The sequence below is a fragment of the Anolis carolinensis genome, chromosome 3 (genome assembly GCF_035594765.1).
Source record: "Anolis carolinensis isolate JA03-04 chromosome 3, rAnoCar3.1.pri, whole genome shotgun sequence".
In the NCBI taxonomy this organism is placed as follows: domain Eukaryota; kingdom Metazoa; phylum Chordata; class Lepidosauria; order Squamata; family Dactyloidae; genus Anolis; species Anolis carolinensis.
The window spans coordinates 13,304,169-13,331,619 of record NC_085843.1 but is presented as its reverse complement, the minus strand read 5'-3'; the positions used below and the strand labels follow the sequence as shown (position 1 = coordinate 13,331,619).

Here is a 27,451-nt window from a genome sequence, read left to right as displayed (position 1 = left end):
GGTTCCAGTATTCCAGGTGAAGTCTGACCAAAGTAGAATAGAGTAGGATTAGTACTTCCCATCTTGCACCAATGACTTTCCTGGATCCCCTGCACAGTAATGTAACTGTAGCCAGTGGCGTTCGTTGGGAGTGTGGAAGGTCAGGTCACACCAGATGACACTGTGGGAGTGACACCATTCATGGGTGTGGAGAAGAGAGATGGGCAAGATGGGAGTAATGTTGAACAAGCAAGTACCTATAGTTCAGTAATGCAAAACAAGAAGGCATCTGTGTTGCTCTGCTTTGTGTGGAGGATGGCTTCACCCTTCCCTTCTCAGCTGAATTTCTTTGCCATGATTCAGCGCACTCTTGCCCATCTCCTCCTGGCCAAACACCCTTGGCTAAAATGACTTGACTCCAGCAACAGCCACTTGTGTGTGTTTTTTTTCATTGCATGCCAAAATGTAATATGTGCCTTCGTAATGGTAGCTTCTACCTGAAATTGTATGCATCTGAGAGAAGGGAGGAGGCGATGATAGATGGGTGTCATAGCGCATGCTTTTGTGTGGCATGCTTTGTTTTGTGAATGCATAGATGGGCTTATTTTGCCATTCTGATTGCTGAGAGATACATTTCCTGATGCTGAATGGAAAATATGTTCATCTCAGGGAATGCACATTCCTCTTCAGATATAAAGTGTAAGCACTCTGCATGTTCATAGCCAAAATGAGAATTTGAATCCTGGCCTTTTCCCAGATTTCAGTAGAAATTCAATACTCAAACCTCTATGCCACAGAAGCTGTCATTTGCTTACTCTTTCATTTCATTGGCAGGGCTGCATCTACACTGTGGAATTAATGCAGTTTGACACCGCTGTGCAGCCATGGCTCAATGCTATGGGATCCTGGGATTTGGTGAGGCACCAGCTCTCTTTGGCAGAGATGGCTAAAGATCTTGTGAAACTACAACTCCCATGATTCAATATCATTCAGCTCTGGTGGTTAAAGTGCATTAATTCTACAGTGTAGATATACAATGGAAACAAACATTGTTTATAAGCTCTGAATTTTCCAAACTTAATAATTGTCTTGCTTGTACTAAACATATATTTTGGATTTTTTGATGTGTTTTCCTGGTCCTTCCTGCTCTGGACAGTTGCAGTCCCCAGAAAGCATCAGGTGTGAGGAACTAGGTGCTGAAGCAGGAACAAATAATGTGTGTACATACACACAATCTCAGTATATAGGAAGGGCAGGGAGTATGGATACTTGGGAGTTTGTGGTATTTTAGCGACAATGTTGTGGTGTCGGCTGGTATGGTTGGAGGTCTATGGGGGTGACACCATGACTTACTGCACCAGGTGACACCAGCCCTAGTGACACCACTAGAAGAAACATATGAATGTTACAGAACTGCTCAATTTTAAACCCTGCAGATGCTTGTCCACTTACTAAGACTTTAAGCCTCTAACTGGATCTTGGTCATGATTTTGCTATTTGGAAAAAAATAGAAAAAATATTACCGCTGTTGCCCATTTTTTCTCTTTCTGATTAAGGACAAGAATCATTCCAAAATCCCTGTTCCCACTTCATGTGTTTTGGATTTGCCCCAGGCCCTCTGGTTGCCTAGAGATTGCTACGGGTGATGGAGCCCATTGGTACATAGACGCTCGCCAGTCTCTAGTCAGCTTCTGGCTACAGGGCAACAGTTAGCTCATCCTTCCTCTTTCTTCTGCCAGTTTCTCCTGTCTGGGCCACATGTGCCAATGGTTGTCTAGCCTCGGGCTGGACTCTTGCCTTTTGAGGCATGAAGAACAAACGAAAGGTCAAGTTTGTGCCAAAGATAGAACTGGCATGGGAGCCTTGAGGGTGTTCATCAGTTTCATCCTTGCTTCTTGTGGTCTGTCAGTCCCCCAGCATCTTTAGGTCTGGTTCACATGAATGTAAATAGCAGATGCATTTGTGGGCTGATGAGACTCTCTTGCAGTAAAAACCTGATTTTTATCCCAGTCCATATTTGTTTTCTCTGACTAGTAAACACTTCTGAGATAAGCTTTGCTGTCTAGCAGCCTTTCGTTAAAGATTGCAAGACCGAACTTAGATTCTTTGGCTTGTAAAATAAGGACAGGTGAGAAATTAGGTTAATTGTCTGTGTTGCTCTTCTTGGAACAAACACAGAAATGGACTTAGGGGCATTTGGAACAGATGCATTTCCAAATTGTAAGGCATGATATGAAAGGAAGGGAAGATGCATGTAAATATCTGTGTAATGTGCAAACCTCGCAACTGGCTGCAGCACAAAATTCTAAAATATTTAGATACATTTGTGGCCACACACTTTAGAGAACCACACATTCATTAACACATCCATCTTTTTCGAAAAATGCACACACACACATATATACTGTGTTTCCCCGAAAATAAGACAGTGTCTTATATTAATTTTTGCTCCCAAAGATGCGTTAGGTCTTATTTTCAGGGGATGTCTTAGTTTTCCATGAAGAAGAATTCACATTTATTTTTGAACAAAAAATGAAATTTATTATATCCTGTACAGTAGTTGTCATCACAACCCAGCATAACCAGACATACTGTGAATCCTATCAAGAATTTCTTGTTACTACGATTATTTCCATGTACAACATTCTATGGTACATTTACCGATTCTGCATGCTCTGGTGTTCTGTTCGTTGGGCATGCTTCAAAACAAAAACTTTGCTAGGTCTTACTTTCAGGGGAGGCCTTATATTTAGCAATTCAGCAAAACCTCTACTAGGTCTTATTTTCTGGGGATGTCTAATTTTAGGGGAAACAGGGTGTGTGTATATATATATATATATATATGTATATATATATACACACACATACATATACACACACACACACAGTAGAGTCTCACTTATCCAACATAAACGGGTCGGCAGAATGTTGGATAAGTGAATATGTTGGATAATAAGGAGAGATTAAGGAAAAGCCTATTAAACATCAAATTAGGTTATGATTTTACAAATTAAGCACCAAAACATCATGTTATATAACAAATTTGACAGAAAAAGTAGTTCAATACGTAGTAATGCTATGTAGTAATTACTGTATTTACGAATTTAGCAACGAAATATCACGATGTATTGAAAACATTGACTACAAAAATGCGTTGGACAATCCAGAATGTTGGATAAGTGAGACTCTTCTGTATGTGTGTGTGTGTGTGTGTGTGTATATGTGTATGTGTGTGTATATATATCAGAAGTGGACTTCACGGGACTGTCTGTTCTTAGCAATAGACCATCTCTTTCATCCAAGGACAACAAGGCAGTGGAATCATATCCCTGCTACATTTATGTTTGCAATTTGATACAGATCTATAAGGCTCATTCTCTTAGCTCTACAGCAGCGTTTCTCAATCTGGGGGTTAGGACCCCTGGGTGGGGGGTCGAGAGGGGTTGTCAGAGGGGTTGCCAAATACCATCAGAAAACACATATTTCTGATGGTCTTAGGAACCCATTTGGCAGAGAAGGCTGAAGATCTCTCCGTCTGTCCTTCCCTTCAAGGTTTATTTTCTACAAACTCTAACAGTATTCAGATTTGGACATACTGAGTATTTGTACCAAGTTTGGTCCCAATCCATCACTGTTTGGGTCCACAGTGCTCTCTGGATGTAGATGAACTACAAGTCCAGAATTCAAGGTCAATGCCCACCAAACCCTTCCAGTATTTTCTGTGGGTCATGGGAGTTGTGTGTACCAAGACTAGTTCAATTTCATTGTTGGTGGAGTTCAGAATGCTTTTTGATTGTAGGTGAACTATACATCCCAGCAATGACAACTCCCAATGTCAAGGTCTATTTTCCCCAAACTCCACCAGCATTCAAATTTGGGCATATTGAGTATTTGTGCCAAGTTTGGTCCAGTGAATGAAAATACATCCTACACATCACAATTCATAACAGTAGCAAAATTACAGTTATGAAGGAGCAATGAAAATAATTGCTGGTTGATGGTTGCAGGTCACCACAACATGAGGAACTGTATTAATGGATCATGGCATTAGGAAGGTTGAGAACCACTGCTCTACACCTTCACAAGCATGGTTCATGGGGATGTGAGAGAGGGCTTTCTCGGTGATTGTCTAAAGACTCTGAAACTCCTTTCCCAGAGAGGCCAGGAGGGAGCTCTCTCTGCTGTCCTTCTGTCAGCAGATAATATCGTTTTGATTCTGGCAGATATTAATACAGAAGGTTTTTAAATACCTTTACCGTCTTTTTTTTAAAATAATCTTTATTAAATTTTCCATTTACATATTAAAATATAGGTATAAGATAATAAGCATGATTAATAGTGAGATAGAAAAGGAAAAAGAAGAAAAAAGAAAAAAAGAAAGAAAGAAAAAAGAAAGAAAAAAGAAAGAAAAAAGAGAATAGAGAATATATATAAAATAATTTGGACTTCTGGGCATCTTCCTGGAGATTCCCTTCCTTTTCATTCTTCAATCTTTTCCTTGTTTCATTTCGTTACTCTGGAGTCCTTCCTTCCCGTCTTTCTTCCATTCATGATGGGGGGTTTCCTTTTTCATCTTCTGTTTTTTAATATTTCCCTTCTTAGTTTTCATTTTATCCTGACTTCCTTTGCTTCTTATATTATCTTTGTTTTTGTTTATTTATTTATCTATTTACCTTTACCGTCTTTTTAGTTGCATTTTATTCTTTTAATTAGAGGTTTGAAGTGTTTTAATATTGCAAACTATATATAATATAACATATATATTTGTGATAAACCTATCTCATCTACAAGTCAACTGTTGGTTTGAGGCCTAAAATTGCTTGTTTTCCCAACCATTAATTCAAATAGACCAGAAATGGCACTGTGGCAGAGAGAAGAGACATCTGTTTCTTAAACTGTGGATCTTGATTCCAAATGGGGTCGCTTTAGCTCAATGTTGGAGACTCAAAATTTGGCAATAATAAAAGGTTTCCGGATGCCACCTAGAATTTTACATGAACCTGTTAGCAACAACTTCTTCTTCTTTTTCTTTCTTTTTTTCTTTTTTTGAATTATTGCCATCTGGCAGATGGTCCAGGGTGACAAAACCAAGAACAAACAGACTGAATGATATTTTTATCCTAGAGCTGTGACTATGTTGAATTCTGTGGTTTCACACTGATGTGGCATTGAAAGCTATGTGGTGGTGGTGCTGGTGTGAAGCGATGGATGTGTTATTTTGTGGTGAGTGCAGGGGGAGGCATGTCATTTCTTTGTGCAGTAGCACAATGACAAAACTATTCTATTCTATTGCAGCGTTTACAGTGGACTCTGCAGAAGATGCTTAAGCTGTAAATCAACCTGTTTAGCAAGCCTCACAAATGCTGATCTGTTATTAGTAATTGTTTGATTTTTATACTTATTTTATATACCTATATATCCAGAGTCACATAAAAAATTATCAGGAGGAAAGAGGTCATGAGTTTAAAAAAAGGTTTAAGAAGCCCTGGCATAGAGAGTGTTGGTGTTTATTTATTATTTATTTATTTGCAGTATTTATATTCCGCCCTTCTCACCCCGAAGGGGACTCAGGGTGGATCACATTGTCCATATATAAGGCAAACATTCAATGCCATATAACATAGAACAGAGACAGAGACAGACACAGAGGCAATTTAGACTTTCTCCAGCTTCCAGCTTCCTGAGAATATGCTTGATTCCGGCCACAGGGGGAGCAACTGCTTCATTATCCACTGCGACGGCACTTCCTCATTTCAACGGCGGCTGGATGATTTTTATGGTGTCATAAATTAGCCTCCCCACATATAAGTGGTACCTAAATTTCCTACTTGATAGATGCAACTATCTTTCGACTTGCTTAGGTCAGCAACGAGCAGGGGCTATATTTCATTTTTGATTGTCGGGTGCTCACTCTGACATGGGCTGGCCTCGAACTCATTACCTCTTGGTCAGAGTGATTTATTGCAGCTGGCTGCTAACCAGCCTGCACCACAGCCCGGCCCCATGCTTTCTCTTAGGTTCTCCTAGGATGGATTATGGCCTTGCATTTTGCCACTCTATGTTGAGAAGGTTCATTTTATTAAGAGTTAAGGTAGAGTGTTCACACTGACCTAAGAATAAGTCAACCAAGGTTTTTGGGTTTGTTTTTTTAAACAAAGATTTCTAGACTTATACATGAGTATATAAGGCAGTTTGTGTATTTGGACATTTCCCTCTACTGATGTCGGCTTTTTACGGTACTTTGCATAAGTCAATTTACAAAACTCAGAATTCTTCTCCTCCTTCCTTTTCTGACAGTAGTAAAGCAAGAGATCCTTGGAAAAAACTCAGAAGGCTCTAGCCCCCTCTCCTCAAATGTGAAACCATTACCAGTGAGAAAAGGTTTTGGTTTTGGAGTCATTGGGATTTCCAGAAAAGAAAGACCCTAACTGTATAACTATTCCTCTCTCCTTGAACAGTTACTTTGGAAGGAAGATGGTGATGTCATTGATATTCTTTAGTTCTTGACTTTTGGTAACCTTGAACTGTGTTTACTAGCATTCATTTTCCCTGGGGCTACCTTTGTATTTTGTCAGGAAGTGGCAGCTGGTGCAGAATGGCTCAACGAAGGCAGAAGGCAGGCAGAAGGCAAGAAGGAGGATGGCCCAAGTGTTATGTCTAAGGATAGAAAATACATTTTAAAATATTCCGAAAATGTCCCCCAAACATGGTCCGACTGGTAAAGCTTTGAAAGCATGGAATGACAAACATAAATAATGCATAACAAAGATGGAAATATTTGAAATACCGTGACCGAAAACACACTCATTTTTTTCTTAAGTATTGGGAAACTCTGATAGAAAGGAACCTGGAATGACAAAAAATCTTCACCTTTTGGGACTTATTCTGCACACAATTGTTGTGTACAAGAAGCATTTACTGTACAGAAAATAATATTGCTGCGTGGAAATATTTCCTGCTTAGAAAATACTATTACCTGATCAGAATCCTTTTTTTTTTCTGTGCAAATTAGCATCGTGCAGAATTTGCGCAGAATAAGTCCAAATTGCAAATAGGTTGATGAGACCTCATGGGTTTTAAAGATTTTCTTTCTGTGAGCAGAAAATTGCTAAAATTGTGCATTGCTTCTGTGGTTGTGTTGAACAGTGTGCTGTTGCCTGATACAAATCTGTGTTTTTCCCAGTGACTAGAAAAACAATGGCTGGCATCCTATTAGTGACTTTCACATATAAGTTTCCCACAGAAACAGTTGAGTATTTTTGTCTGGTGCAGAAGCATGTATACAGTTTAACATTGTTGTGCTGTGAAGTCTGAAAATGGTGATAGAACCTTTGGCTTAAAAAGATTTCATTCCATAGTGGGAATCATGTAGCTATACAGATGATGTTGATGATAGATGCCAGCAGCTCCACTTAGCACTGCCAGTGGTGAGGAAGGAGTTATATTCAAACACCATCTAAATAGCTACTTGATTCTGACACTATATTTAATTAAGATCATTTTAATCAAGTATTTAGTGTTGCTGAAGGCTTTCATGGCCAGAATCACTGGATTGCTGTGAGTTTTGTGAACTGTATGGCCATGTTCCAGAAGCATTTTCTCCTGACGTTTCACCCACATCTATGGAAGGCATCCTCAGGGGTTGTGAGGTCTGTTGGAAACTAGGCAAGTGGAATTTATATATCTGTCAACGGTAGACTCCTGCAGAGGTGAGAGGATCCCTCTTTTCCTTTGCTGAACGTATTATTTGTTGGATTTTCTTAGTGGGTCTGTAGATAGTTTGTAGGTTGTGTTTCTTCATCAGTTTGCCTATGCAGTCAGTGGTTCCCTTGATGTATGGAAAGAACACTTTTCCTCAGGGTGGATCTTTGTCTTTACTCTCGTGGCTTGTTCTTGGCCTTGCAGCTCTTCTAATGTATTTAATGTTTTGCATTTGAAAATCTTTTTTGTGATAGTTCATCATTTCAGCATGTAATGAGCTAGACAACCTAATTTACAAACAGCGGCAGCCCTTAAACTTCTTCTTACCAACCATTCCCAAACACTTTATGACAATTTTACAAAGTGTAGAATTGCTCTCCTTTTTCTTCTGGAGGCAATGGGCATTGGTAATGACATCTTTTTGCAGCGAGAGAAATGTCACATTCCGATTCGCCTCACTGTGAGAAAGACATGACCGCTAAAATTGAAAATGCCATGGCAGGAACATTAAGTCCAACACCGTCCAGCGGCATTTCATTGCTTTGGAGGTTTCCAATTTAGTACAAGCAAGTGAACAAATGTTTCTATTATGTCACTTCATGGTATCTCCCAGCTCCATTGCATCCATTTGACAGCACTGCCTCAAACGTCACATTCCCGTAATGAGCATAGCTTGAGAGGAGGCAGGCACAGCCAGATAAGTGATGCCCATCCGTGTAGCTTTTCCTCCTGCCAAAGGCATGGAAATTGTATCTGTGAATCATAGTGAGGTCATTTCTGATCATTTATATATGTGTATGACTTCCAGTGCATAATAAGAATAAGAAAATAAAGATAAGTATCTTAGAACCAGCATGATGGGTGACCAAAATGGGTAAAAAATATGGAAGCCATGCCCTATGAGGCACAGCTTAGGGAGCTGGATATATTTAGGTTGGAGAAGGGAAGAAAAAGCATGATAGCCATGTTTAAATCCTTAAAATTATGTCATATTGAAGAGGGAACAAATTTGTTTTCTGCAGCCGTAATGACCGAGAGCAATGGATTCAAATTACAATACACAATATTCCATCTAAACATTAGGCAGAATTTTCTAAGAGTGAGAGCTGTTTGACAGTGGAAAGTGCCTTCTCCAAATGTGGTCAAATCTCCCCCTTTTGAGTTTCAGAAACAAAGACTAAATGGCCACCTCTCAGGAGTGTCTTGCTTCCATGTCATGGGGTTGGACTGGATGGCTCTTGCACTGGATGGCTCTCACTTGTCTTTCTGTCTTGGAAGGAGATGGCCAAATGGAGTAAAGGCAGGACATATGTGCCATAGATAATACAGGTGATCAACCTATGGCCTGTGCTAAGAACCTGGAACACTACAGACAACAGTGAGCTCCAGCCTACTTGCTATGGTGACAGAAGAAGAGATCACTAGAAAGACTTAGGTATCTCCCGAGAACCTGGAGATCTCTTGTATGAATGCGAGATCTTTAGCTTCACAGATGGCAGAAGTTGAGAGAATATTAATACAGTAGAGACTCACTTATCCAAGCTAAACAGGCCAGCAGAAGCTTGGATAAGCGAATATCTTGGATAATAAGGAGGGATTAAGGAAAAGCCTATTAAACATCAAATTAGGTTAAGATTTTACAAATTAAGCACCAAAACATCATGTTATACAAAAAAATTGATAGAAAAAGTAGTTCAATACGTGGTAATGTTATGTTGTAATTACTGTATTTACGAATTTAGCACCAAAATATCATGATATATTGAAAACATTGATTACAAAAATGGCTTGGATAATCCAGAAGCTTGAATAAGCGAGGCTTGGATAAGTGAGACTCTACTGTACTATGACAAGCTCTGATTGGGGAAGGAAAGCCAGAGCAAGGAGATAGATGAGTTTGAATGAGGGATGCAATCTTATGCTAATTTAATTTGCAAAAAAAATAATTAAAATAAATGTCTTTATACTGTAGGAAGATCTTTTAAAACTGGAGAGATTTGAAGATATATTGGGATATATTCTGTGCAAAAATTTGCAAGTCTGGAGACCTGGTGCACAAAAAACACTTTTCTGTATAGGAAAAAGCAATATCTGTACAGAAAATAATATTCCTATGCAGAAAATACTAGTTTTATGTACAGTTGGAGACTCGTTTAATGTAAATGTCACATAAGGTTTTTATCTAGATAATGTTTTCTGCACAGGAAAACACATTTACTGTACAGTCTATATTGTTCTCAGTGTAGGAAGCCCAATTTCTTGTATAGAAAATCTATTTTAAAACATGTCAATTTTGTACAGAATAATTCTTGAATTTTGAAGATTTCCATTAGTTCAGAATTATTCTTGTCAAGGGATATATCTGCTCGCTATATAATTCATATAATTTGACACCAATTTTGCTGCCATGGAATCCTGAAAGTTGTAGTTTGGTGAACCACCAGCACTCTTTGGCAGAGAAGACTAAAGACCTTGTAAAACTACAATTCCCAGGATTCCATAGCCATTGAATGGCAAAATCATCATCTTTGTAATAAGAAGAAAAGGAAGAAAGTGGTAATCATGATGTTTACTGATGCCTTGGGGAAAACATAGTTAAGCCCATAGCTGTCATTAATGCTCTTTTCACTTGAGATCAATTATTGGAGTTAGTTTTGAAGCTATACCAAATGCATGTGCAGCAGACACCATTTTGCTTTACTATGCATGTTCTGGTATTTCCAGAAGGTCATCAAGCCCAGCAGAAAGCCAATACACATGATATGATCTATTCTATTCTAAACTTCCAAAACAACTCCATTAGCCTACATGTCTCAGATTGCAACTTACAACACTAGTGTTTACCTAGACCAGTGGTTCCCAACCTTTTCTTGACCAGAGACCACTTGATCAGGGATCACTCTCCAAAATTAGTACCAAAAAAGTTACAAATCAGATTTTGCTCGACTTTAGATTCTGTTGGGTTATTTGGGGTTTCTGATACAGTATGTATGTCATTCAGTAGTCGCCATCTGCTTTCCCACAGAAAACCATATTTAATAATCTATAGCTGATGTGGTCTATCCAATGCAATTTTCTGAATTAGCACCCCAGGAACAGGTCTAAAATCAAAGACACCAAGAAAAAAATGTTTTTGGTTGGGCTGTGTTATTAACCCCAGTAGTAATGGTGAGGCCACAGATCATATTTTAGTTCTTACAGCACACTGGTGATCCACGGACCACAGGTTGGGAGCCGCTGAACAAGAACGCTGAACTAGGAGTGTGGTGGAGGCTCCTTCTTTGGAGGCTTTTAATCAGAGGCTGGATGGCCGTCTGTTGGGGTGCTTTGAATGCGATTTTCCTGCTTCTTGGCAGGGGGTTGGACTGGATGGCCCATGAGGTCTCTTCCAACTCTATGAGTCTATGACAGTAACAAATGTGGCAGAAGACCACATGATCTATTATGTGGACAAAGTCCTAGCTTCAGCCTCTGCCATCTTCAATTTAAAGAATAACCTACAATATGATGCGAAAGCACTCTGGTTGTCAATCAGAGTGGACAACCCTGGAGTAGATAGATAGGTTAATCCAGTTTGCTCCTTATGAAAGAGGAACACATCATAAGATACAGTGATAAAAATAGAGAAAAGCAACGAGAATCTGCTGGAGTGAAAAGAAGGACGTTTTCCACATCTTTGACTGGGGAAGAAAATCAAAATGGTTCAGAAAACATGCATTTTAGTTGTAATGGGTAACAAGATAAGATATCTTAGAAGTTCTTTCTTGAATGAACAATTACAAAGCTCATTGGTTGAAAAGAAGGCAAACCAGCATGCTCTGGTTACTTCCCCGAGGCTCATTGCATTTCTTTGGCTGTTCATTAAATGGTCCACATTTTTGAAAAAAACAGATATTGTTTTCCATTCATGCCTTTCTTCCTCTCCATCTCAACCATATTATCATCATTGTCATTTTGTAAAGTTACTTTCTACCATATGCTCAAAAAAAAATCCTGTCGCATGTGGGAAGAGATTTAAATTGTTTTAAATGTTACGGTAAGCTTTCCACCATTTGAATCATTTTCTTCTCCTGCACATTTCCTCTTCTGTCAGGGTGCCCTTGGCTGCAAACAGGCATGACGAACTGAACACAGCAAATTGTCTGATTTTTAAGCTAGTTATGCTTCATGGTTTTGATTAGAAGCATTTCAGTTTACGTAGAAAAAACAGACCTGCTTCTTAATACTGTTTTTTAATATAAATTGACAGCACCTTGCTGTCTTCTCATCGAGGTTTTCTTTTAAGGAACTGCCAACTCTTTGGGTGTGTGTTGGAAGTCCCTGCTGAAGCTGGCATGAGCAGATGTCCTCTCCATTCTACTAAATTGTTGTTCAGAAGTTTGAATCCATCCATCCATCTGTGCTTCCTTCTTTCTGATTGAATTGGGAGCCTTTCTGAAAGTAATTTCAGAACTGACACAGACAAATTCAGGCTCTTTACACATTGTCCACAAGTGCACAAATGGATCGAACACGGGAGTTGCACACCTGTTGCCCCAAGTAGTTTAGAATTACAACTCTTACAATCCTGGACTACTGGCCATGCTGACTAGTTGTCGTATAAAATAAAAATACCATGTTGCTTACCCCTGGATTCAAATGCATTGTAAAAGGGAATATTGGCACCATCAAACTTGTTCTCAAAAGTCCGTATATTGATAAAAAACTAACCTGTGTTGTTATTTGCTCACAAGTTGTCTTTGAGTTATTCTCACCCTTTGAAAGAGAGACCTCCAGAAGCTATTCACTTCACTTCACTTTATTTCTTAATTAGTCGCTCTCCACCAGAGTGCTCCAAGCAACTTACAATTTAAAATATCATTCCACAATATAAAAACATTCAACATAAAAACATTCAACAGTGACTATTTGGTAATTTAGATCTGATTTACTTAAATGCACAACCAAACAGCCAAGTCTTGAGAGCTTTTATAAAAGGTCGCAACTCCGACATTGCTCTAACATATGGAGGCCATGAGTTCCACAGAACTGGAGCATGGATCAAAAAGGCTCTACACCTTGTAGCTTCCAGGTGTACCTCCCTAGGGCCCGGTACGTATAGGAGATTTTCCTGGGAGGATCGAGGTGACCACTGATGGAAAAAAGGAATGAGGCGGTCCCAAAGATATAATGGTCCTTGGCCATTTCGAGCTCTAAATGTCAGGATCAGTATCTTGTAGGAGATCCAATATTCTATTGGTAGCCAATGCAGTTGTTTCAGAATCAGTGTAATATGGGATCTTATAGATGATCCAGCAAGCAGCCTGGCCGCCGCATTTTGGACCATTTGGATCTTCTGGGTTTTTGTCTTCAGAAGGCCAGCGTATAAGGCATTACAATAATCCAACCTAGTGGTGACTGTTGCATGGATTACTGTTGCCAATGCTTCTGTCGAAAGGTAGGATGCCAATTTCCTTGCCTGGCGAAGATGAAAAAAGGCCACTTTACTTATGGCAGTGATCTGGGCCTCCATTGTCAGCGATGAGTCCAACACAACCCCAAGGCTTTTAACAGTGGCAGACGGAACCAGAACTTCCCCATCAAGATCAGGCAGTGACTGGATTAACTCTGGTGGCTGGCCGGGCCAGAGTATCTCAGCTATGATCATGAGTTGCCCTTTTCAGATCTTGTAAACTGAGGACTGTGGCTTCCTTAATTGAATCAATACATTTAAAAAAATACAACCACATTAATAAACTAATTCGTACACCTCTGCCCCTGCCCCAAAACAGTTTGATCTGGAAAGTGTATCCATAGCCAATGTGAGCAAAATTAGAATCCATAAGTAAAGGCATGCTCAGTGAAATTTCCCTGAGCTCCCACAGAAGGCATTTTTCACAAAATTTTGACCACTGGGATTGTGTTGGTCCATGTGCCATACTTTGCTCACCCATTTAAATTTGTGTTATTTATTTATGTGCTTTATCCCAGACTGGGATTCTCTTTAATATTCTGGCTTTCTCCCAGAGATGACACAGAAGGTAGCTCCAACACATTGTAAAACCTGACAAATTAAACATTGTAAAATATGAACTATTAATTATTCAACTAAAACTCCAGAAAAGCAAATTGAAAATCACACACTACTAATAAACTACATTAATTTTAGTATTTTAATGCAATATATGCAACTGTACTTTAAAGTTAAAATATGATAAGATTAAATATATTTAAAATGCAAGTTTTCAAACTTCAAAGATTCACGGTCAGGCAAATGCTTGAAGGCCTGCCTGAATTCAAAAAACAGTATTTTCTTCACTCAGTGTCTGAAAACTGCCATGCACTTCTGATGTAGTGATCATAGATTGCAAATAAGGGTTTGCAGATCCACTTTTCCTCCCTTTCAGTCCAGGGTAAATGATTCCTCCACTCCCTTGACTGAGTATGCAGTGTGATCTTAATAGAAAAAGAGACAGCTGCCATCTGTCTAGTGACCTGGAATAAATTGCAGTTTCCTACAATTGCAGTTTGCTTTTGTTTCATTTCCCTTTGGAGCTACGTGCTAACACGACAGTACAGAGAGTGATAAGCACAGGGCTGGAAAAATGCAGAGGAATGAATTCTGCAGGGGAGAGTAGTAATCAGGATATAGCATTTGCCTTATTGGGTCAGACCAATGGTCCATCTAGCTTCATAATTCAGTCTTCCAGCCGGATGCCACAGCCTTTTTTAAAAGTTTCCTTAATATCTCAGGTGTATCAAAAACTCTGTTTTTTTCTCATTATCTCTGAAATCTTCCTTTAATTTGTGCCTCAGATGCAGGGTTTGGAAAAGTTACTTTTTAAATTGCAACTTTCAGGCTACCCTAAGCACTGGGAGTTTGAGTCCATCAAAAGTAGTGGCACCTTGGCATCCTTGGGGCATTGGTTCCAGGATCTCCTATGGATACCAAATATCATGGGTGATCAAGTCTATGATATAAATAGACAAGAAGGGAACTCAGGCACCACCCGATGCTTTTACTTCCATGTATACTGTGAAGGAAGCCAACACAATTCAACTAAACATGTCTAGCTCCCTAAACAATTCCTTGTAGGACTTGGCTTCCAAACCTGGACAATTTGGTCACTTTTCTCTAGATACACTGTAACTTCAAGCTTGTCTATATTGTTCTTGAATTGTGATGCCCCGAACTGGACACAATCCTCCAGGGTGACTGTATGGTGACTTCCAATGGAAGTCATTCATTTTAATAAAATTCTCTGTCAACAGTTCAGGAATATATTACCTGCAGATACATGAGCTGTATGATATGTGCCTCTTCCGTTTGATACACTTCTACTTTTGAAACGCTTTCATCAATAGCACACCTAGATCTCGGTTGACTATACAACTTTGGTTGACATTTATGCTTCTTACCTGTAGTCCATTTTGAATCAATTCCCCCTTTTCCTCATTTTCCTTTCTAGGTCTGGGGTTCAGCATTGCTGGAGGTGTGGGGAATCAGCACATCCCTGGAGACAACAGTATCTACGTTACGAAAATCATTGATGGAGGAGCAGCACAGAAGGATGGGAGGTTGCAAGTCGGAGACAGGCTTCTTATGGTAAGAAGTTGTGTAGATGCACTGTAACGAAACTCACTTGACTAGAGCCATTGATTTTAATAGGATTGATTGCCTCAACTATGATACATAGCACATGTTTTATATGTACCCATTCTCATAAGAAACAAAGTAGCACAAGAGGAGGCAATTCCTCCTGAAATGGAGGACTTGCCCTTTTCAAAGATTTGAGAATAGCTTTGGGAGTGTTCTAGAGATCCCAGGAGAACTCAGAATGCTAGTACAAAAGCCTGGTTTTTAAAGATTTAATGACATTGCCATATAACCTTCCCATGCTATCATTAATTGAGAGGTGGGGGTTAATGTGTTGATAGTTAAGACAGATATTAAGCTGATAGCTTGTTTAAATAAGAAATCTAGAGAGAAGGTGGCATTTGTTACCATAGTTAACAACATTTTCCCCCACCCATCAATTATTCAACTTGTTATTTGATCCTAGGGCCATTCTACAGTTTTCTGGAAGCTCCAATGTAACCTGCAGTTTTTCTTGTGGTAGATTAGTGGCTGGAAGGAGCACTTCTGCTGCAGAACTGGCCAGATTCAGCCTGCTGGCCAGCTCTTCCAGGCTATCCTTCTAAAACCATACCCTTTCCCAGCAGTTTCCGATAACCCTACTGGAGTCAACAGTCAAGTGTGTTGCCTCTTCTCTTTCTTAGCATTACAGTAGAGTCTCACTTATCCAACACTTGCTTATCCAACGTTCTGGATTATCCAACGCATTTTTGTAGACAATGTTTTCAATACAACGTGATATTTTGGTGCTAAATTCATAAATACAGTAATTACAACATAGCATTACTGTGTATTGAACTACTTTTTCTGTCAAATTTGTTGTATAACAATGTTTTGGTGCTTAATTTGTAAAATCATAACCTAATTTAATGTTTAATAGGCTTTTCCTTAATCTCTCCTTATTATCCAACATATTCGCTTATCCAACATTCTGCCGGCCCATTTACGTTGGATAAGCGAGACTCTACTGTACTAGTTCTAATAATATCCCCTGATAATCACAGAATACTGTCGTACCCTAACAGATTCTCTTCCACTCTTCCTCGTGAGTCCCTCTAGTTTTTTCCAACCCTCAAGGACATTTTGAGCATATTTAATTTCCTATGACTTCTATTTGTAGGTGCATTGATCTTGGCCACTTCCAACCCCCTTTTTCCTGACCCAATTTTCCTTGGAAATACCCATTAATTACAGGCCATTTCTCTTGTATCTTGCAGTAAAGTGAGTGACAGAACTCATTACAGGAAGATGCAGATGCTACCGACATATGTCAGTGAATATTGTCTTAGCTGATACACAGAGATGATGTTTGCGTCACTGATCTTTCTTACTGGCATAAACCATTTCACATTAGTTGTCTCCTTGGTTCTTAATCCATATACTGGTCAGTTTATGCATCAAATATTTCTAGGGCATTTCGGGGCATGCCTTCACAATCCCTGAACTTTAGATTTGGCTCTGATTAGAATTGTCACCCAAAATATCTAGACTGGGATGCCAAGCTACCTGCCCTTTTCTAGAGACAATCCCCCACAGACCGTTCCATTTCTTTCTTTTTCTGTTGGGCTTCTAATAGATTCTTCCTTCTCAGCAAATACTAGAGTCCATACTGAGATCTCTATGGACTCTTCCAGACAGGGTCAAAAATGCGGGCCCTGACGGACTTTTACCGGAGGCGTCCAAATGATGCCTCCTGTAAAAGGGAATTAATTCAGGCCAAAGCAGGTAAACACTCCTTTGTCCAGAACTGATTTGATTCCCCATTAGACCTGGGCCTTCCTGAAAGGCCTGGGTATAATCACATATTGGGCCTATGGGGACTGACTCCTGGGTAGACTCGCAACTACACAAGGGTCTTCCCACTTCCTATCTCGCTTCTTCAGGCCTCATGAAGCTGTAGAAGTGAGAGGGCACCCACTCCCTCTCCAACCCTTCCCCCCAAAGCCCTTAAAATAAAAGAAAACTTAACGGGCCGCAGGACTCCTCACGTGTAGAAATGATGCACCAGAAGGCGGAGGAGCAAATCACTCTTCCCCCGCCTCCTTAACATTGCCAATTCCACATTTACTGTATCTCCCACCTGTGTATCGATATTTCTCCCCTCCTTCCTCCCGTCCCCTCCATAATCATTCAAATATGATTATACTTCCCTTCATTCAAATATTATTTTAGTTGATCAATAATATGGTTCCGTTCTTTGTATTTTCCTTTTCCTTTTACTCTATCTATCCATCTCCTCCATTTAAAATCCCAGTTCTTTTTAATTCGGCCTGATGTGTAGTTGGCCTGAAGGGCATGGGGACTTAAACTCACAATGAAGTGGATTTCTTAACCCCGCTTTGTTGTGCTTTTAGGCCCTGTCTGGAAGTGTCCTATGACATAACTCCTTACATCAGATGTAGGTCTGATGTTCAATTCCCTATTCTTAGCAGAAGGAAACTATAACTCCCTATATAAAGCTATCCAGGTTTTAATATCTTCAGAAGAGGGCTTACGTATATCCTGCCACCATTACAGGCATCTCTGGTGGAGATATGGGAAAGGACTTCCTAAGTGTCTGTTCTCAAAGTATGCAATTCTCTTCCTTTGGGGGCTAGGCTGGCCTTCTATCTTTTCTCTTTCTACTTGCAAGCAGATCCCTTTGGTGTTTTGACATGTCTTCTGTTATTAGATGCCTGTTAAAAAAGGCTCTTTTAATTGAGTGTGCTGTCTCTTCACCACTGCATATGTGTGCACATCTGGGTGTATACTTATGTTATTAATTAATGTTTTTGATTTGCCCTTCATTTATTTAAAAAATATGCTTTACATTGCATTAATATCATAGTGTTTACTGTATACTATAAGCCACCTTAGGTCTCGTATTGAGAGAAAGGCAGAGTATTAAATATATGTGTGCATAGATGAAAGATAGATGATAGATAGATTATAGATGATAGATAGATAGATAGATAGATAGATGATAGATAGATGATAGATAGATAGATAGATAGATAGATAGATAGATAGATAGATAGATAGATAGATAGATAGAGGCTGCAAATACTGTCTCCCTCCAAAAGAAAACCAACAAAAATTTGAAGTGCTTAGAACTTCCAGGAGAAGTTGTTCATGCCCTTTTGGGCCAATAAAGGACAGTTTGAAAAGCCTAAAGGAAAGGGGGTAGCACAGAAACAACTTGGAAAGCTAACTCTAGCTCCACAGCCACACATATCCCCAGGGCCACATTTCCTCCATCTCTATAATTAACAAGCCTGTCTAATATCCTGGGTCCAATTCCGAATGGCAACACATGTGTCCATGTGTGCAGCATTTCTATTTATTATTATTATTTCAGATTTTAGAGCAATGATAATTGTTATCAAAATGGATTTTTGCTGGCTACTGAAGCCTGGGTACAATAGAGATGTGCCTAGCCTACTATCTTTGCAATGCATGTGGAACTGTTTAAAGGTGGGGAAGCTGTGGGGAAATTCAACATTGTTATGAATTTTTGTCTATTGGCCGACGCTTCCAGAAGATACCTTTTCTACCCATTACCACAGAAAAATCCTTACATTCAAAGATTAATGGAGGCACAAAGTGTTCTTCGATGTGCCCTCTGTGTGTTCAGTGTAGCTTACTCCCATGAAGGTGTGTATAGGATAGATGATAGACAGCTTTTATTATTCTTGGGCGGGTTCAGCCACAATATCTGTCTTAATATTTCTTAGCACTCTGTCATTTTTATTCAATAATGCAGGCCTGGAAAGAAAAAATCTTTTCTCAATATTGTAGTTGCTACTAATGTATTTTTGGGTTGCTGAATTTTAAAGGTGCAATAAAACTGTCATACCACATACTATTCTTTCACAAATTAGTTATTTTTATCAATACACTTGTTACACAGATTTGATTAAGTACGGACGCTAATGTTCCAGTGCAATTTCTTTCCGTTCTTCAAACAGAATTTTGTGTTTCACCCCAGTGAATTAAAGTGTTTTGGAAATCTATTACAAGTATTTAACCCCTTTCTTTTACTCCCCAAAGAAATCATACTCAGTCGCATATTATAAAATCAAAACATCAAAACAGGTTATTGGTGGAGATGTATATGATGGAGCAAATCTGATATCACTTTTTGATTCAGAACACCAATTCCTATAAAACCAGTATACATTATAAATAAGTTGTGATGATCCTCAATTTTGCAGGCCAGTGTTATGCCTGAGGATGCTCAACTACACTGAAGTCTTAGTTGTCTAACTTTGCCAGGTCATTTTAAGGGGCTCAGTCTCCCCTAGTTCACTTCTTTCTCGGGCTGGATCTGCACTGCCATATAATCCAATATCGAATCCCAGATTATCTTATTTGAACTGGATTATATGAATCTACACTGCCATATAATCTAGTTCAGTGGTTGTCAGCCTGTGGGTCCCCAGATGTTTTGGCCTACAATTCCCAGAAATCCCTTCCAGTTTACAAGTTGTTAGGAATTCTGGGAGTTGAAGGCCAAAACATCTGGGGACCCACAGGTTGAGAACCACTGATGTAGTTCAAAGCAGATAATCTGTGATCAGAAAATGGATTATATGACAGTGTAGATGGGGCCTCAGAGATCAAAATGGAAGTTGGAATTTTCCAAGAGAGTTTCTCAGCCCAAGCATGATGGAGATATGACTGGCAGTTATTTTTTGTCCAAAGAGACCAGAGGATCTTGGCAGATGCATAACAAAGCAAAACGCTCTCATCCTCCACTGGAACCCATGGACAAGGGAACTGTGTGCTTCTCGTTGTAAAAAACCTACTTGAAGTGGTGACCTTACTCAATGCAGTAACACACAGTGTCATACCCCAGCCACCTTTGGTTTCTGAACCTGATTCAGAAATGAACTTTGACCAGGATGAAGCTTATTCTGACTTTTTACCTAGTCTGCAGAGCTCCTTCCAATTACAGCTCCCAGCTGTTGATAGCATGGATGCTTCCTAAATTGGGAGAGATACTAGAAATATTACTCCCATAGCTGAACCAGATGTTCTGAGTTCCCCAGAGAATGTGTCCTTCAACAGAAGGGAGTTTCTGCATCGCCAGAGATCAGAAAAACAAGGGCTCCGAAGGAGTAACCACTTGGCATCTCAAGGGGATAATGGATAGAAGATTCCTTTCAGAACCTCTGGGGAGTTTGGCTTCCCTTCGTTGTGATCAGATCTAAGTTCCATAAAAGTGTCTTGCACTGTGAACACTTTGCGGTGTCAACGTAGCTATTTCCTGAGAACAGTTCACCGACTCTAGCTCCTGATTCTACCAAGCCAAGTTTCCTGTTCCTGGCAGCTAAGCTGAGCCACGACTCCTGAGTAGACCGGAGTAAATCCACTTCCTTGCCTTGTTCCTGAATCAAGTTTGGTCTTAGCTTCATCTCATTTCTGCCTTGAACAATAATATTGGACATTTCTCTTCAACTCTTTGGACTAATTCATACCTTTTTACAAAGGACTATTATCCACTCATGCTTTCCACTTATTCATTCCTGAATAATAAAGATATTATATGATTATTGGTCTCTGTCTGGTTTCCAGTGCTCACACTGCCTTGGGATGCAACACACAGTATCACTCACTTGCACCTTGCCCATACCAGATTAGATACAGACGAGCCACACTCACCTACAGCTCATAGTTCTTGGACACAAATGTTTAGGGAAAGGCGTACCACCTTCAAATATTTGTACACGATCCCTCTAGAATATCTTGAGATTGTTCACATGCATGCACCCACATCTCTATTTTGGCACCCAGTTCCTCCTTCACTGTCTTGCTCTTGGTGCTGTCTAAAGTCATCCCAGCAGTGGTAAAAAGAGCATCAGAAGAAGAACAAGACTGGTCTGTAAGACAGCAGAGAAAGAACAAGGCAGCTCCCACAACAGCTGGGTCCTGCTATCCATGTTGAAGGAGCGGCAGAGGTTTTTGAAGATCCCACTGCCCTCTTCTGGCACTTTCTCTGCAGTGGAAGACTTTCCCATTGAGCTCTTCCCATCTCTGTGGTTGGTTTCACCCGCTCTAATGGTGTCACCCAGGGTGGTCTGCACTGCTTACTGGCCCATTAAACCAGACACCGCCTGGGCCTCCTGCACCCTGTATTTCATCAAAGAAATATAACTGAATCCATTGTTTCTCACTCTCCGACATTTACGCAGCACCAGATGCAACCTATTCAGTTTTGTAGTCTGAAGAATAATACACAGCCAATTAGCGAAAACAATAGGCCTTCTTTCTTTAAAAACATTTGGGTGCTATCAGCAAAAGAAAGCAACAGAGAAAGAGAGCTTCTTCCGTTCCAGAGATCTCCAAGTTGTAAGCTTTTAAAAAGCGATATAAATATGTAGCAATAGGCCAATTACAACCCTCCAGTTTGCAGCTGTTCCCCGGAGAATGCTCACTCAAGTTGCACTTCAAAAGACACCAGAAAAAGAGGGTGATGAGTATGAAATGATTTTCAAGAGTTTCCCACAAAAGGATGAAACTTTGCAGCAGCAAAAGAAAATGGCACTTGTCTCCCTCTTAGTTCCAATCCAATCAGATCCCAATGAGCCGTGCGCAGCAGATGTAAAGGACAATTTTCCACTTGAATGGAAAATTTAAATAAAATTTGTACATTTCCCCAGAACTCTGCACTTGCATTCCACTTTTCCTCCTGATATTCCTGCCAGCTCGATTTTCCTGAATGCAAACAAACATTGCTTGGAGGAGCGCGAGATGCCAGCGAGCCTCTCATCTTCAGAAAAACGAAACTGGAATGTCTCCGGATTGACTGAAAATGGCCAGATGAGCATATGGATCATTCAAAAAGGCCATGCAGGGTTATTTATTCATTGGCTTTGTGCTGCTCCTTTCCCAAGTGCATCTAAGAGCAGGAAACATGCTTTTAGATTCATTGTCTCGTTTGGATACTTTGGGGAAGACAGTTTAACTTTTGAAGATGGAACTTCTTCAAGAAGATTCAGACAATTATGTGGAGTACACCTGGTTTTCCAGATGTTTTGGATTAGAGCTCTTATCACCCTCTACTCTTGATAATCTTGGATGGGATAGATCCAAGGCAGCCAGATCAATAGAGTCTGATTTATTTATTTATTATTTATTTTATTTCAATTATTTATACCCCGCCCTTCTCACCCGAGGGGACTCAGGGCGGCTTACAAGTGGCAATTGATGCCGTTACACGGATATACAATAAACTAAAATGATTAAAACAGTTAAAACAATCATAAAATAGTCATAAAATAGTCATAAAATACAATATACAAAGTTTAAAACAATGCAAAGTGCTTATGCCATTCCTGGAACATGTCCAGAGGAGAGCAACCAAGATGATCAAAGCTCTGGAAACCATGCCTTATAAAGAATGACTTATGGATCTGGGTATTAGATCCCATCAAGCAGTGTTTGCATCTATCTGTGAATCAGACAAAATCCATCAAAAGGGCACATATACTCATTGAGGTTCACACTTTTCCTATTGGATGCACTGTTAGCAAATAATTGACACGGTCTGCTTGGTTATTGGGAGGTAGGAAAGGTAAATAATCCTGAAATACCTTCTATTGTTTGCGTGTATGTAGACCTTTTAAGTAGAGAGGCAAATCTTTACCCATTTCATCCTTGTAGGCAGGAACAAATAATTTCCATAGCTACCTCTGTGTAGACTTTTCCCATCCCATATTCAGACATCTCAACGAGTTAAGAAAATAGTTCTGCACAGAAATGCATGGGGGTTTTAATGATAATAATAATAAAACTTTATTTATACTCTGCCACCATCTCCCCAAGGGGACTCAGGACGGCTTACATGGGGCAAAACCCAAACAACATAATTGAATAAAGAAAACAACAACATATGTACAATTCACAGTATAAAAAGATAAAAACAAAAATATAATATAATATAAAAACATTATAACAGTTATTAATATCAGTCAACCACCAGGTTTTCTACAACAAGTACTGTCCCAGGTTCCACTGTTGTTTTATTCTTTCCAGCTCAATTTAATGTGTTGAAAAACCCTTACCTTGGGCAAGGAATGATGAACAAAGACACTTTCCATCCTCATAATATTTCTGCATTAAGACACAAGACAATGCTGTGTGGTCGCTTCCTCTTTTCTTTTCTTTTCTTTTTCTTTTCTTTGTTCCTCTTGTTTCCAGTGATGTGTAGAGTTAGTTGCCATATAAGAAAATGGCATTGTTGCAAAATTTCAAAAGGTTTTTTTCCATTGTATTTTAGTTTAAAGTCATTGATTTCAGATATTTGGTGTGTGTTTTAGGAGCCTCTAAAAAAAAGCACTATATTCCCAAAATGTATTAGGTGTAATAAATACATCAGGGGCTTTGAGTTCTGTGTTTCCCTGGTGTTACACACAAAGACATACATTTTAAGAATATCAGGATCTATCTGGAAATTGTATTCTCAAAAAGCCTTTGCAATCAATATCTGTTGCCAGTCTCCATTCTTTATCCAGCATTTCTTGGCTCTTAATAGGATTTCTTCCAGAACTATAAAACCTCTTACCAGTAATAACCTAATTGCTATTATTCATTCTATTTCTTGAGTAAACATTTGTCCTTTCTTTTTATTACTGTACAAATGATTGGCATTCCAATTTCTGTGTTGGCCTAGCCTAATAACCCCATCTTTTTCCTGCCATTAGGTAAATAACTACAGTTTAGAAGAAGTAACGCATGAAGAAGCAGTAGCAATATTGAAGAATACATCTGACGTAGTTTATTTAAAAGTTGGGAAGCCTACCACCATTTACATGACTGATCCCTATGGCCCACCAGATATTACCCATCGTAAGTAATTGTTTTCCTTTTTTCTTTTTTTTACAAAAAGAATAATGTCATTATATTGTTAGAAATAGTTTTGGGAGAACCTTTTAAGTGTGATGACAAAGGGCTAAGTGGTATTGATTATCAAATATCTCAGTACCATTTTACTGCATTAAGAAAGGTCATAATGTGGATCAACACACACATACACCTTGGCTCAATTTACTTCTGGTTTATTTCCTCATCTTAAAAACACCTCTGCTGGGACTAAACAACCAGTAGGGACAAGCTGGGGAAATTACTCCTAACTTTCGGAAAGGGGAGAGGATATTTTTGGTAAAACCAGTTAAAATGGTTTGTGATGTGGATCTGGTCCTTTAGCACTGGGAGTATGACCCACTTGGGGTGGTGTTAGAGTTGTTAGTTCAGAATTCAAGCTGTGAGGTTTCCAGCCTAAAACTTGAGACCTACAGGTTTGGGCCCTGAATAATCTGAAGATGTCATTAAGTATTATGTACCAACCATAGTTGCTTACAGCTTGCCATTCAAACACTTAGGCACAGAGAAAGAATGAGGGACCAAGGCTATTCAGATCATTTGTGATGTGGGACAGTTTGGGGGCAACCATCATCCTTTGGTTTTCATCTCTCACACAGTGATAAGTATCCCCACTACGTGGCCCATCTATATTGCCATGTCATCTAGTTTAGACTCATATAATAGAGTTCATTAAAGTGTAGCTATACTGTTCCCTGACTTAGTCACCCTCCCTTGCTCTCTATGTTAAATGTTATTTCTTCCAGCAACATTAAAGATCCAAATAAAAGACTTCTCCCACAGCATGGGACTGGCCTTCATCCTTGTTTCCCCAGAAATGGCACCTGTGCATGATTTTGAATGGTCTCAACCAGTTTCTGCTGCTTTGCAAAAGTTTTGTTTTCACTTGCCAAATTGGTGAAAGTGTTTTACTGCTTGTTTAAATTAGTGTCCTAATTTATAGCATTAAAATTTATCTTCTTGCCCAAGGTACTTAAGGCAACCCCTTTCAACTTTGTTATTCTATGAGAAGTTGGAGAGGAAACATGACAGCCATGTTTAAATATTTGAAAGGATGTCATAAGGAAGAGGAAGTGGGCTTGTTTTCTGCTGCTCCGGAGACATCAGTCTCATCACACTAGAGCAGTGGTTCACAACCTATGGGTCCCCAGATGTTTTGGCCTTCAACTCCCAGAAATCCTAACAGCTGGTAAACTGGCTGGAATTTCTGGGAGTTGTAGGTCAAAACACTTGGAATCCCACAGGTTGAGGACAACTGCACTAGAGCATGGATCCATTTTAAATCCAGTTTCTATCTCCTGCAGAATTCTGGGGCTTGTAGTTTAGGGAGGGGCCTTTAAACTACTCAGCCAGAGAGGTCCTATGCCTCACTAAACTACAAATCCCAGAGTTATGCAGGGCCTCAAAGCAATGGGTTCAAATTACAGGAAATTACTTGAACATTAGAAAGAACTTCTTGACTGTAAGAGTTGTTCAACAGTGGAGCTCACTACCCCAGAGTATAGTGTAAGCTCCTTCTTTGGGGGCTTTTGAACAGATCCTGGATGGCCATCTGTCGGGGATATTTTGATTGCACGACAGTTGACAAAAGATTTTCGACATTGTATATCAAAAACGTGACACTGAACTGCATGTCAAATCTCACTAACAGTAAATGTCTGTGTTTCACTTCCAGCTTATTCCCCAGCAATGGAAAACCATATATTGTCTTCAGGCAACAATGGCACTTTAGAATACAAGGCGTCTATGGCCCCCATCTCTCCAGGAAGATATTCGCCTATCCCAAAGCACATGCTAGTGGAGGATGACTATACCAGGTCAGATATCCATCTTTACTTTCCTGCCTTTAATTGAGTCCTTGCTTTAGGGAATATGGTTTTAGGATGATCATTAGAATCACGCTCAGGGCAGAAGCCATGAAACAATCTTATTATGTTGGAAAGAAATATGAGTCTGACATCCATTTAGCTCCTCTATAGATAAGCAGGGAGCCAGTGCTTATATTCTGAGATTGGGAGGGTGGAGTTAGCTGCACTTTTTCTTCATCTTTATTTTTGCCATTGCCCCTGGGTCCATGAGGCTCTATACTCATTTCCAAGGTACTGGCATTGGGACCTTGATTTGCCCTCAGTCCCTGCACCAACCCCAACCTTCCTTTGCATTTATGCTCCATAATGACTCATAATACATGCACTGAAGTTGCTTTGGAGGGACAACCATCTTTCATCTGCTCCTCTAGCAGCAATAAATGTGCTTCCCTGTCTGGATAGCTAGCTATATCCCTGTAACCCATTGCAGAAGAAATTTCAAAACAGTCCATCGCATAGCAAAGCAGGTTTCATTTTATATATCTTTGTCATGATCTTCTGCTGAATCAGTTCATTTAGACCTAATCACAAATGCAAATGATTCCAGTCCAATGTGCCATTAAGGTTCAAATGCATGTGGTTCCCCTGATTGTTTGGACTGCTTAATATACTCTAATTATCTGGACTGTTCATCAATAGCATTTGTCTTTTTCTCATAGTACAGTCTCTCCTCTGCAAAATATGTGTGTACTTTATCTTTTACACTGGTTTTTCAGCATTTATGAATGACATGACTATGACAAGGACATAGTGGTTATTTTAAGAGCCATTTTATTATGTTGTCTTTGTATGTGACAGCCTTCCAATTGTAGTGAATGGATTCCTGATTGCAGTATTTTTTTTAATGTTACTGATCCATCCTCCATTGCAATGGTTTGCTGCAGTGTTAATACACCATAATTTCTGGTTATTATATTTAACACTGTGACCGAAAAGTTATAGAACTGAAAGAAAGGAGGGATCTCTAAAATAATTCTGAATACCTGCATCAAACTATAATTCCTAAAGTTTGGAGAGATTCTCTAATTGATATACTGTCAATGTTAAGACTGCAGTATGACTTCCAACTAAAGGTTGAATGCCCCATTCCAGTGATGGCGAGCCTATAGCATGCATGCCAGAAGGAGCACTCAATGCTCTCTCTCCTGGCACATGGGCCATCATCTGCCCCCTGCTCACCATCCCACCCCCACTCGCCTACTAAGGCGCCCACATCTTTGCTCCCTCGCTTGCTTGCCTGTTTGCCTACCCCCTCACTCACTCACCCACTCACTTGCCCAGCCGCCCTACACTTACATGCTCACCCATTTGGCTGCCCCATTGCTTGCTTACCTGCCCGCCCCCCACTTGCCCACTTGCTCCTCCCTCTTCCCCCATCCACTTGCTTGCCTGCTCCGTTTCCCTGCTCACTTGCTTGCCCACCCCT

The 27,451-nt window shown here is 39.7% G+C and overlaps 1 protein-coding gene across 26 annotated transcripts in view; it reads left to right on the top strand.

Moving 5' to 3' along the window:
- dlg2 (discs large MAGUK scaffold protein 2) overlaps nt 1–27,451 on the top strand; it is a 1,295,060-nt gene that overhangs the window by 999,914 nt on the left and 267,695 nt on the right. For all 26 annotated transcript variants that reach the window (XM_062977087.1, XM_062977095.1, XM_062977092.1 and 23 more), the window contains 3 exons: nt 15,129–15,265; nt 23,980–24,124; nt 25,833–25,974. In XM_062977087.1, the coding sequence (XP_062833157.1) occupies nt 15,129–15,265; nt 23,980–24,124; nt 25,833–25,974 (424 nt within the window). The remainder of the gene's footprint in view (nt 1–15,128; nt 15,266–23,979; nt 24,125–25,832; nt 25,975–27,451) is intronic.